Source organism: Silurus aristotelis (assembly GCF_946808225.1).
Source record: "Silurus aristotelis genome assembly, chromosome: 5".
Taxonomy (NCBI): Eukaryota; Metazoa; Chordata; class Actinopteri; order Siluriformes; family Siluridae; genus Silurus; species Silurus aristotelis.
Genome location: NC_139578.1, coordinates 12,440,729 through 12,454,696, shown reverse-complemented (window position 1 = coordinate 12,454,696; position 13,968 = coordinate 12,440,729). Strand labels below are relative to the sequence as shown.

General features: G+C 36.3%; 1 protein-coding gene across 9 annotated transcripts in view; it reads right to left on the bottom strand.

Annotated features, from left to right (window-relative positions):
• Window positions 1-13,968, bottom strand: part of LOC310726552 (nuclear factor 1 B-type-like) — an 87,757-nt gene that overhangs the window by 69,324 nt on the left and 4,465 nt on the right. Inside the window, exon 1 of one of the 9 annotated variants that reach the window (XM_083542263.1) lies at window positions 4,671-5,161. The exons of 3 other annotated variants lie outside the window; for them this stretch is intronic. In XM_083542263.1, the coding sequence (XP_083398389.1) occupies window positions 4,671-4,688 (18 nt within the window). In that variant the 5' untranslated portion in view covers window positions 4,689-5,161. Of the gene's footprint in view, window positions 1-2,417; window positions 3,125-4,670; window positions 5,162-13,968 lie in introns of those variants that run through there. 5 more of the 9 variants (XM_083542256.1, XM_083542260.1, XM_083542261.1 and 2 more) reach the window with 5 other exon arrangements.

Here is a 13,968-nt window from a genome sequence, read left to right as displayed (position 1 = left end):
ATATCAGTTAGTACTGTGCGATGCGTTACACCAAATCAGCTGCCGGTTTTAAAGGCAATTTAGTAACATCTGCGCAGTGTTTCACATTTTCAACAAAATCAATAAAAGCGTCAAAAACATAACATAGATGACTACCAATATCTTATATATGTATAATAAATGTACAGAACATGTTCAGAACTGAATGACACTATGTTGTTATAGTGTTTACGTTTGTCAAATAAAATTTTATTCAATATTAAATATAAGATATTCAACTGTTTCTTCGAGAAGTGAAAATAAGTTTGAATACAAACTGAAAAATTTCAAGAAGGAAAAAATAAAACAATTCTGGTCAAAAATCCAGTCAGAATTTCTTTACTTGCCCTTAAACTCCAATAAAATCTGTATAGCTGCTGGAAGAGTTAAACCACAGATTTTTATTTATTTATGCAGGCGGCTTATTGCTCTTTGGAAACAGCACTGCACTCCCCTATCTCTCACCCTTACAATGTAGTCCTTACACACACACACACACACACACACACACACACACACACACACACACAAACCAACATTTACCCAGCTCAAAAACTGCACAACTAACTATTACTATTATATACATAGACGTCTAATGCTGTTAAACAAAGGGAATTGCAGCATAGTAAATAATGTAAGAGTGGTGTGTAATTAAATTTAATGAAAAAAAGGAAAAAATTAAAATTAAAAAAATAATAATAATAATAATAATAATAATAAAAAATCTATTATACCACAGTTAAAAAGTTTGAATTATTTTGCAGACTGAATTGCAAATTGCTTTTAGAAGAAGCCAATTACAATCGATTATGAATGTTTTCAATGTTTTAAATTTTAAACTACATGCAGTCACTCAGTTGCACGTATTACTTTGCTCTTAAATTTTTCTTATCCATCTGAATTATTAAAAAATTATGCAAAATGGCTATTCAAAAGAAAAATGTCCCATTTTCTGTGTCTGTGTTTTTTTATAAGTTCTGCAGCAAAAACAAATAGTTGTATAATGTGTAGTTTGTAAATGCAATGCCCGATTATAATTCATAATATTTCTTTTTTTTTTTCCAAAACAAAATTCAATGGAAATAATTTATTTCGAGTCAATTGGCAAAGTCTTCTTATAAAGCTCTCAAATCCTTAGTACAGAAATGTACTGCTCGTGCTCCAATTGTTATTTTTTTTACTTAAAGACCATTTACTTTTACTTTTGGAAAGTGCAAAAAAAATCCAGCTACAATTATATGACATAAAAATACACCATGTTATACCATATGTTAGATCTTTAAGTCGTTATTATAAAGGTATTGACTGTAACAACTGGCTAAATAATCGTGGTTGTAGGAATTTGTCCCTCTTACTTTCATAACAGTAAAAAATTAAAGTCATTATACATTATTAGGAATGTGCAAAAAAAAATATTCCACAGCTGGCAATAGTTATATCCATACTATAGATTGTGGTACAATATGTGATGTCCAAGGTTAGAGTAGGCTTCTGCATTTGACTGATCCATGCGTGTGTGAAGTTCATCTTTGCGCCAGGTTCAGCCCTCCTTTTGTACTAAACCATATCTCAGTCAATCACTCGGTGGTGCCAAGCAAAATATAAACAGTAAAATTGTGTCAGCCAAAGCTGGAGGACTCGGTCCAACCGCTCAATCGGCCTTATCACTGTTTTCATCTCAATTCACTGGGTTAGTGGCTCTCTGTTTCAACTCTGCGCGCTTCTGGACAAACTGCACACTGAGAAAACCGAGAGGCGTGAAAAAGCGCCGGGTTCAAGCCGAAGCGCGTTTTGAGTGCGCGGAATGATCGCTCTCTGAGCTCGGGGTCTGTCTGTTCCTGTGTTGCACACCACAAATCTACAGCCTGGGCTGTGCTGCCGCGAGTGTTTGTGATTTATGGCGAGACTAAACTAGGTGGTTTACGCACGATGTAAATGTCCAGCGTTAATGCGCGCTTTTGAAATAATGTAATGCGATCTGACATGCGCGAGTTCGCGTGCACTCTTAGCCGACACACACCTATAACTTTTAAAGTATAAGGTAAAGCAATGTCCCGACTGTAGGAAAAAGCGCTCGTGCAAAGCAATGCGCGTAAAAGAGGATGAAGTGAAATGTGCAGTAAGATATATATATATATATATGTGCATAAATAAGATATGCGTCAACTCCATGTATACTGTGTGTGTGTGTGTGTGTGTGTGTGTGTGTGTTTATATATATATATATATATATATATATATATATATATATATATATATATATATATATATATATATATATATATATATAAAACATTCAGTATATCATAAACACGACAGCTTGCATTTCATTAAATAAATAAATAAATAAAAAATCGGCCTGCTCAGCAATATTCAAAATCCTAATCAATAAGCTCTACCTGCGTTAGACAAATCGGCGAATACATCATGACCTCGGCCGCCAGGGAGGAAAAGATCGATCGGTCACCAAAGTCCGGTTATTATCGCTTCATTCTCGCGAGCCCGTGCTGCACCGTGCACGGCGAAGTGGAACTTGTCCTCATTCAAAAGCGAGAGAAAAGCTTCATCAGAGACCGCCGGAGAACTTCACAGATCCCAGCGCGTGCATTTAAAGATTCCCACGAGAGCTCAGAAAGCACAAAAGACTGGAGCGGAGAGTCTTCAGGAACACTGCGCTCATCCGCAGAGACCGAGCTCCAACCGGAGTGAAGTGGAGAGAGGGGAAAAACTGTCTCTCTCTCTCTCTCTCTCTCTCTCTCTCTCTCTCTCTCTCTCTCTCTCTCTCTCTCGCTCTTTCGCTCTGATGCTGCTTTAAAGGGGAAATCTTGAATGTCACAAGTGCAGGTCGAAAACTATAAGGCGCCAAATTTCTGATCGCCTTTTCAAACTTGATATTACATCGGACGGTAACACCCTCTAGTTTGCTTGGATCCTGACAAATCAGTCTCAAGATTCCTTCCCCCCCCCCCCCCCCTTTCATTTCATTACAAAGTCAACACTCCTCCTCTTCTAGCAGACGCGCTCCTTACCTCACAGCCCACCTTCAGCCCACTCTCCCAGTCAGATCACACTTTTCATGCTTTTCACACTCATTATTCTATGCAATAATGCAATGTTTGAAATAATACGAATGGATGCATCGCAAAAAAAAAAAATTAAGTCACTTTTTTTATAGATGCATTATTATGAATGTCAGTGAGACAGTCAGAAACATCTTGAATAACAATTTCATTTAATCCTAATAGCCTATACACAGTACATCACGGCTGAGGACAGAAGTAATGGTCATTGCTCGACATTTCAGTGCAACCTTCAACCTGAAACTTTTTTTTTTTCCACTTTGTAATGTTTCAAGAACGTGTGTTCTCCATGCAGTGTTCTAGTGGTGAATATAAACTGTCAGGCCCCGTGAACAAAAATTTTCATCCATGCAAGTATTAACCTACAGCAATAAGGCCGGTGTGTAATTCCTACAGAACCGGTTATTTGTGTGGATACATGTGGGGGTGAGGGGATTATGAGTGGTTCTACAGCGCGTAATATGTTTATCCAGATTATAAGATTTATAAGACCGTAATCAGATAACTCAGGGAAGAGTGAGGCTACAATTACGGCGTACAATTAACATCACGAAAACACAGTGAAGGAGAATCCCAGCACGGATTGCAGATCACATGGTTATTAAAGTGAATTACTTGGAAAGACCGCAGACTTTAGCGCGCGACTTTTAAAGCGCGCGTGTGTGTGTGTGTGCGCGCGCGCGCGCGTGCCCCCGGTTGACTGATCTGACCGGTCGCTCGGTTTGCGACACTGATCTTTCTTCGCACCACGTCACGTCGTAATCTCGGATCAAAGTCTGAAAAAAAAAAGTCCTTTCTGCTCTCCACCACCTGACGCACAAGGTCCGCGTTCAAAAAATAAAACAAATAAATAAATAAATAAAAATACACGCACAACGGGGGGCGGGGGGGAAGCAACCAGGCTCGCGATTTTCGCACCGGCCCAATGTTTCACTCAAGGTCACGCAGCCGGCAGACTTTATTTTCTTTATTTGCGGTTTCACTTAACAGAATTGTTACGTCATAAGATGTGGGTTTTTTTTACGCGTCTAAAAGTTCAAAAGCCCAGAAACTCAGCAGCGTCAATGAATAGACTTGGAGCACGCAAACGTGTACTTGGCCCCAAGAAAGCAGAGGTGTTGTAAAATACAGCCACTTGGCTAAAACACAACTTGCCGGAGTATTCAGTGTGTGTCTGAGCACAACGTGCCAAAAAAGTGCAGTTCTGCAAGGGGCTGAGTAGCTCAAAGCAGGAGACATGCCAAGAGTTGACTGATCTCTTTAGGCGCAAACGCTGCCACCGACTTCTGACACACGACGATATGACCCGCACAGGCAGCCTGCCAACGCACAACATAAACAACCCTACACACACACACACACACACACACACACACACACACACACACACACACACACACACACACACACACACACACCGGCGTTCTCCCGCAGCTTTTCCAAATCCGATTCACACGAAAACACGAGACTGCGTTAAGGCTACATTGACTGCCGTCTCCAGCAGGAGTACATTTGCACAAGAGTAAAAAAGTATTCACAAATTGTAAGAAATGATATTCCATGGTAACGTACCATTGCACTGTATTGCATGGGTTTAATCAGGGGTCCAGGAGGCGGTGTGAAACTCAAGCCGGTATCTTTACATTGCTCTGATTCTCAAAAAAAAAAAAAAAAAAAAAAAAAACCTAGCCTACTTTTTTTTTTTTTTTTTTTCACGCTGCACTGTTCTCAAAAAAATGCACACCGGAAGATAATTCTTGGCAGACAGGAGGCGAAATCAAGTCAGCGAACACCTCAGATTTTTTTTTTCTCCCCCTAATCTTCCTTCCTCTGCGAGTCAGACTTTTGGATAGGTTATTTTTTTTAGTGGTTGAGTTGAACGCGGTCCAGAAGAGGCAGAGTTTTTGGAACTGGGCACGTCTGCGCCTTCACTTTCTCTGGCTCGCCGTTGCAGCTCGCGACGCTCCAAATCGGCGTTCTCGTCTCTGATTGGCTGAGGCGTCGCTGGCCCTCCGCGCGCGCTCCGCTCCTCTCCGCTCCGCTCCGCGCCCCGTGCGCGCTCACTTCCGCCTTCGCCGCCGCCGATGCTCGAGCCTTGCTGCGTGTGAACGCGCGCGGGCGAGTCGAGATACCGAGAACGTGCAGAATTCCCTACTTTATAAATTCGGTTTCATTTTAACAACAATGTAAACCTCGCATTTTGCTATTTCAGACAGCTTCAGGAATGTGGTCAATTTTGTTTAGACATGCACAGTTGGCATAAAGCAAGCAAATAAATAAAACTATGAAAAAAAAACATTAATAGTAATAATAATTAGCGAGTATATATTGAAAAAATCACCCCATTGACTTTATTTTATAAAAAAAAAAAAAAAAAAAAAAAATAATGATTGCTTTTCTTGAACATTTTGTTTAGGTTTCATGCTATTATAGAAAAATAAATGCAGTATGGTGTATTGGAATAATACCGATTTAAACGCTATGTACACACTGTTGGCAGAAAGATTGCATGAGCACAATGATGGCATTGATCCAGACCTCAGCAACCACCATTCCACAAGCACACTTTCTGTTCCGGCAGAAGAATCGAGCTTGCTCTCCTCTCCCTCCATCCTAACAGCAGCCCATCAGAATCATTCAACCTAAACAATTAAATCCTTCGAGTGCAAAAAAAAAAGAAGCATGCAGGCACGTGTCAATGTTTAAAAGCTGCTCATATTGACATTATAATGCACTAAAATCAAATGTTCATTAAAATTCAATTTCTTGTTCATGTTGCATTTATGCATGTTTGCTTATGAGAAAGGAATTCATCTAAATACAATCTGAAAGCAGATGGAAGTATGTATACTATAAACAAAAATGGTAGACAGGTTATTTTTGTACTGCAGCTAGCCTTTATGTCAGTCTTCATAATACTCTGTGTGTGTGTGTGTGTGTGTGTGTGTGTGTGTGTGTGTGTGTGTGTGTGTGTGTGTGTGTGTGTGTGTGTGTGTTGGGGGGGCAGTTATGGACAGTGTGGACAGCTATGCCTAAAATGTCCTATGTCCTAAAATGTATAATTATATTACTAGACAGAACAATCAAGTGAATCATAAATATTGATTCTAATTGTTTAATTAACATTTATTGCACTTCAATACATATTTTCAGGACGATCCAGTTAATAAAAAAATCCATTCATTTTAGCACATTTGAAAGCCATAAATGTATAATTTTAGATGTTCTTACTTTATTTCTATATATATACATACATTCTCATTTTACTTCAGAATCATCCCCCATGGGTTATTGTGCATGGAAAATACACAAAAACAAAATCAGAAAATAGACTTGGACCAAAAGAAAAAAAGAAAAATCAACGACTGTATGTTTCATAATTATTATTTAGTGCCAGTTATGTAAATCGATTATGCATAGCAAAAAATCTTTCTTACTTACCGCACAGATTAGATAACATGCACAAAATAGGGCCAGGTTTGTTTCTCTCTCTCTCACACACACACACACACACACACACACACACACACACACACACAAAAGAAAAACACCAGCACTGTGTTGCATGTTTTTTTAAAATACATATTAAGTAATGTCGCTCTACAAAAAGTCGCTTCCCATTGACTAACTTGTCCCCTGTCCCCTCCGGGTTAGTGTGAGTGCTCGGCCTTGACCAGGCAGATAGACAGGGTATTAGTGTGAGGGTTGACTTGGCTGCAGTAGGTGCGGTGGGAGGAGAAGGAGGAATGGTGAAGTGCTCCTCCAAACCGCTGACAACTTTCTCTTATACAAGCTACAACCTGAGGAAATAAAGCGATGTGTCGTCTGTCGTTCTTTTTTTTTTTTTTTTTTCGTTGTGCTTTGCGGTTATTGTGATCCACACGTGATCTATGATCTTCTAAGACTTTTCGACGGCGTGTGTGAGCGCGAGAGAGATTTTGCTCTATTCTGCTTCTGCACACTGCGCTTATGACCATGTCAGATTGAGCATTTCCAATCCTGAGAGCTGTCTTAACCAGAGTCCTGTGCTATTTTACTCAACATCTAGACGAGATCTAGTACGGAGCTGCACGTGTTCCCCTCCTCCCCTCCACTGATTAATGCACTCGGAAACCACAAGTGAGTGTTTAAACGCAGGTTTTCTCCAAAACCCAGGGGAAATCCTCTACACGTGGCAGCCCAGGAACCACTCAACTCCTTTATGTCAGAAAAATGAGTTCCTGTATGTGCTATTGTGCATACGTGTGTCTTTATTTGTACTATTATAGAAAGTGTTCTGTCAAATCGGTCTTTTTTTTATATATATATATATTTTTTAATGAAAACGAATTATATTGCTCTGTTAATTGTCTGCACTGGTTTGTGTTTTTTTCTTTTGCTTCAGTCGGTTTGAAGCTGCACAGCTGACTTGATTATTATTATTATTATTATTATTATTATTATTATTATTATTATTATTATTATTATTATTATTATGGGTGAAATACTGTAAGGTGCATAATAAAGGCCCAATAGTGAAAACTATTTATAGCAATTCAATATTCTTTATTTAAGTACTATTTACTATGAAATATGACATAACTTAAGGTGTATAAATACTGCAAAACATGGCAGAATAAATCAAACCTTAGAGATATGAAATATGTTTGTATAATAATGACAGACTAACCAGCACATTAACATTTTCACCTGTCCACCACTCTGGTTTTTTGACCAGTGCAGTTTAATTGTGTTGTTTTATTTAACAAATTATATGTAAATTGCTTGTGTTTTTCCTTTTGAACTCAAAACATATTGTATATTAAATGGTTTGTATCTATATGCAAATAACAATACAATTATATTATATTATTTGCCATTGTTGCATATAATTAGTGTGCTAAAGCCATGAATGTATGTTTCCCTGTAATTATATCATTATTTCATAAAAAAAAAAAAAAAAAATAATAATAATAATAATAATAATAATAATAATAATAATAATAATTTTCAAATGTAAATATCACAGGCTACATTTGTTTCTTAATATTAGATTAAGAAAGATTATTAGATCCAGGTACAGAATCAAATATGTAAAAATTATATAAATTAATTTTGGTGGTACTCAAGTAGACTGGTGACAAAAAAAAAATATATTTTTTGGACTTTTTGGCTATTTTTCATTAAAAAAATATACATACACACACACACACACACACACACACACACACACACACACACACACACACACACACACACACACACACACACACACACACATATATATATATATATATATACACACACACACACATATACATCTCGGTAATACTTATCGGACAGTATATATCGAAAGGATACTAATAAAGAGTTTAAATAAGGACATATATGTGTACCGATATGTATGTGTCTGTATGTAGATAGAGAGATAGACAGATATAGATAGATACAAGGTTGTTATTTGTGTGCTTTTTAAAATAGGAATGTGGGAGAAAAAAATCAAGCAATATGTTGTAACCAGAGTTATGTGAGTTAAGATCAGTGGGAACAGAGCAGATTATGTGTGTAGGGAGGGTTTTGGAAGGGTTCCAATATACCAATTGGAATATGTTAAAAGTTGTCAAATTTGGAGTTTAGTTATTTTGTTATATTGTAAATAAAAAAGATAATATTGTAAATAAAAGTAAATGTAATAAATATAACATAAATATAATATAGAATAAAAAAAAATGCATAATATCAATAATTACACAAGTGATTATGAGTTCTGTCAAGAAATCAATTAATTTCGGTTGATTACATTTTTCGGAAAAAAATCAGGTTATAATTTACTTAATACATTTTCCCACTGATACAGGATTCAGGGTTTTTTCTGTAACAGGATGCATAATGGTTGTCTGTTGTAACACAAATGTTATGTGCTGACTGGAGATGGCAACAGCAGGATCATTTTGCTTTCAGGTAGGTCACAGATGACCATATGATAATGGTGTAGGCCTGCTCATGCCATGTTAAGGATTCCTTATTCAGAATCAGGCCATGTATAAAACTTTGTGCTGTCAAACTAAATGTCAAACAGCAGCCTCTGCAACTTAAGAGTTTTTATGTTGTAAACATTTTCTTTAAATAGACAACCAGTTTAGTATAGGCTTTCAAAGAGGTGCTGAAGAGGTATATATATTATAGCTTTATTTAATGATGTATGTTGTCTTGTACATGCCTTGCAGTCTGGCCTACATATTTTTTTAATGACATCATTTCTAATGGTCCACAATTAGCTGTACTGTAAAAAGTGAAACAAGAAGGTGTGATGTTAACATCACACTCTTACAGGTATTATTTGTTTAAATACATTTTATACAATTTGCCCCAGACCCTTAATAAAGGCAATCAGCTAAGACATTGCTGAAGTTGTGACTTTATTGAATATGACTTTAGTTTAACACAGAAGCCAACTAATAAAGCTAACCCCTAAATTACACAAATGGAACAATAATACAATAAACAGCTTTATAGAAAGGCAAAAGGAGTCTATTGGCTGAAACTATTCTAAACGTTTGACTAATTTTCAAGGCTTTTTGACTATATCATAGCAATTACAATAAAAAAAAAATATTAAACACAGGCTACAACCCAAATTCAACCACTGAGTATAGTATCAAACAATTACTGATCCAAAGACTGGAAATATTACAGAGGGGCCACTCCTAGCACTTGAGCACCTTGTACTGTGTTATACACAACTATGTGTTGCTGATATGTAAACTATTTCTTTTCCATTTTTGAAACAAATAATGTGTCAGAAGGTGGACGTATATTTGAGATGACTAAAAAACTAAACTGAGTGAATAAGTTAGACTTGCGGTTACAGTGCTGAAGCTCCCAATACTTTTTATTTACATTTATGTCCGATGTCAGTGGTGATCGTATAATGGTTAATATGTGGCATTGTGACCACAATAATTCTTGTTCGAATTCGGGTCAAGGTAATCGGATGGCAACATTTTTTCATTTAAATAAATGATTCAAATTAATTGTTAAAAAAATTATCAAATTGATTTATTTTGATTGTTTAATGGTGTTTAACTGATAATTATTTATAAACATTACAGATTCTCCAAAGTGTATATACCATGTGCATAAATCCGGAAGTTAAGCCACCATGGCTTTAAATAAAAATAATGCCAGCACATGTTTTGCCTTTAATCCTGATGTGTTATTTTCAGAGGTGGCAAAAAGTACACACATTCTTCACCTAAGTAGAAGTACAGATACCCATGTTTTTAAAATACTCTGGTAAAAGTTGAAGTACTGACAATGATTTTTTACTCAAGTTAAAGTAAAAAAGTTAAGGCTCTGACATGTACTTAAGTAAAAAAAAAAAAAAGTAGCCATTACTACTACCTGTTTTAGTGTCACACTGGTGAACTGTATGTTAAAAAAAGACAGTCATTAAAATTTGCTTCGGTGTTATGGGAAAAAATTGACACAAAACGCGCGGGTGCGTTTGTCGACCCCAGAGGGTTAATTGTGTGCAACATGGCGGATTTTGGTGCTCGATGTGAGAATTGGCGCAACAGTAAAACACAAAGTGAGTTTTTTTTTTATTATTTATTTTTCTATATCTGAGAAATGAAGAAAGGGAGTCGTGAATAAACGTGTGTTGTTGCGTTGAAGGTTTTAATTTCACCTATTTTATATTTATTTATTTCGTTAAAATGAATTTGTAGTAACACGTTATTAACGCCTTCATTTTTCACAGCTCTAATTGATATATTGAAATAAAACACATTTTTGATTTAGTTACCTAATAAATGTATCCAGGCTGAAAAAAAAAAAAAGCCATATAGTAGTAGTGTTATTTCAATGTAACTGGATTTTCTCAGAAGGTTGTGCATACATTTGATTTGCTCGTCATGAATCGTGAGTGGTTTCCGATTCGAATTTGAGTCACAGCAAAAAAAAAAAAAAAAAAAAAAAAAAAAACGTTTTTTCATTGAATTACGTGAATCCGATTTCAAAAGTGTTTAATATCTGTATACGATATATAAGAATAGAAAGCAGACCTCGTGGGTCCATGTAGCTCGCCGTGATCGTATAGTGGTTAGTATTCTGCGTTGTGGCCGCAGCAACCCCGGTTCGAATCCGGGTCACGGCAGCCACGACCTCAGCATGGTTCCCTCTTGTGGTTTTTAACGTTATAAACAAGCATCGATACCACAAGACATTCAGGTCACACTCTGTGGTAGGATATACTGCTTTTTATCGATAGCAGGAAAATTAACAAGCTATTTATCTCTTTTATTTTGCAAAAAAAAAATGGTGCTGCAACGTGTCCGAAGCCCACATTTAGATGCTTTGATGAATTACGTCATTCACTCGAACCGCCAAACGTGACTAACGTGTGTCAGAATAATGCATGGCATATTAAATGTTTGCCAATGTGTTTTTAATAGGCTGCCATTCAAGACTGGCAAGGCACATCGCATACTTAATATGCTGCATTCAACTGTGCTGTAAGCCTGTGCTTTCCATCCCGTCCAGTGCTAACTGTGCTTTAATAAAGACAAGTTATGTGTTGTGTTTGCAACTGCACTCACACAATTTTTATCTTACTGCGCTTGTAAAATTTATTTATGGCCTTAACATCCCCGACTCGTATGTAGGACACTTATAAATATCTATTTATTATAAAGTATCCTGTTAAGTACAACACTTTCGGGGATTTCAGAAATACACCAGCAGAGGGCGTCAGAACACCTTAGAGCCAACACCAGCTGTGATTATTAGATTACTAGAGAGAGAGAGAGAGAGAGAGAGAGAGAAAGAGAGAGAGAAGGAGAGCGAGCGAGCAAACGAGAGAGAGAGAAAGAGAGAGAAAGAGAGAGAGAGAGAGAGAGAGAGAGAGAGAGAGAGAGAGAGAGAGAGAGAGAGAGAGAGAGAGAGAGATTTTCCTCTATTCTGCTTCTTTACACTGTGCTTATGACCATTGACCAGTGAGATTGGGACTTATTTGGACTTTTCTTTTTTTGTAAGAGAACTTAATTTCTGAATTATTTGCTATTAAATCATAAAGAGATCTATATGCATATAGGTTCTCTAATTTTATTGTATTATTAATTATCTCTAATCTTTTTCACCAATAACATTTTTTCTTTAAACTAAAAAAAAAAAGTGCCAAAGAAAATTAGCATTTTATTTCTTTTTTTTTTTTATCTAACAATGTCTGCATTTTTGCCCTTAAATCAACAACCAGGTATGAAAATAATGAGAAATGTTTTATACAAACATAAAACTATGGTCAAATTGTATTTATACTAATGCTATAAGGACATAAAGAGCCTTCTAATGATTGACTCATTTATATTCTTTTTACATTTAAATATATATTTGATTAAGAATTACGCCAACAGGGTCATACATTCAAAGTAACGCTATTCATTTATAACACAATAGCTTTAAGCATTTTAAAATGACAGACACACAAATTTTGTTCGGATTTTAAGGAAATTCAGGCGACAGTTTACTGTTGAATAAGACATTTGAGATATTTGATCAGGGTGAATATGTTCCAGTAACAAGACTAAATGAATGTAGGCTACATTTGGATGATTCATGGCAAAGCAGGTTGCAATCATGGGATATCAGGATGTTAAATGGATTTTTACAGAACTGCAAAAATAGGACTTCATATTAATCAAAATCCTTGTGCTACAAATTGATATTTGAAAAACGAATATTTAATATTATTATTATTATTATTATTATTATTATTATTATTATTTTCAGAAAAGCTCAGAAGATTATTTGAATGACAGCGATATAAGAATGTTTTGAATTTGTCTTTTCTCTTTACATATATTTGTAGCTAGAATCATCCATACTCGTAAGTTATTAATTTACAGCAACAGCTAGTAATTAAGAGGTTGTTATTCAAACTTCATATTGTATACTGTAACATACTATAGGATATGGTTTTATTATATTCCCATGAAGGTATTGTACAATTCTGGCGCTCTGGTATTACAGATTCATTCTCACAGCTTGACTGCTTTGGGTGAGAAAAGATGGAAAAGATAATCCCAAACTAAAAGAGGCAAATGATTTCCTTTTGGGTACCGAGGTTAGGTTTGGGTTTAGCTTTGGGAACAAGGATAGGAAGTGTGTGTTTTTGCGAGTATGTGTGAGTGTGTACGGTGTTCTCAAATCAGTAGGTAGGCAATCTAGCAGAAGAGCAATAATAAAGCAACAGTAGCTGTATACAAATATACAGAGAGAAGGCATAGACAAGGAATTCTGCTAGAACCTGTGCGCCTAATTTATACAAAACGCACACACACACACACACACAGACACACACACACACACACACACACACACACACACACACACACACACACACACACACACACACACACACACAGAACAGAAAGAAAAGAGCAGCATGATTCCAGGGTGTCTCAAAACAAACTATGTATTCGCTTTCTTCTTCCGCGTGTGTCTATCATTTTACCTACAGTACTTCTATAGGTCTTGATTAATGTGACAAGCATGCACCTCTGTCCCATGAAATTCTATTCTGCTGGCCTCTCGTATTTATGTCTTCATTAAACTCATCACTTCGTAAACGTCCTCTTTTTGGGTGTATGTATAAATGCAAAGTCGTTATTTGATTTTAATATCTTTGCAAACTTTGAGCACTAAGTAGAAAAAGCACAGGAAAAGGCAGTTAACATCTTTTACAGATGATATTAATGGCCTTATCTCAGGGGCTTTATGGAGTCTATCAAACAGAATATACAATAAAACATAAGCTCCTGGTCTGTTCCCAAGCCTAGCCCTAATTATAATTATGCAATTTATATCTACAGCTTCTGGAGATCAGCTTTCT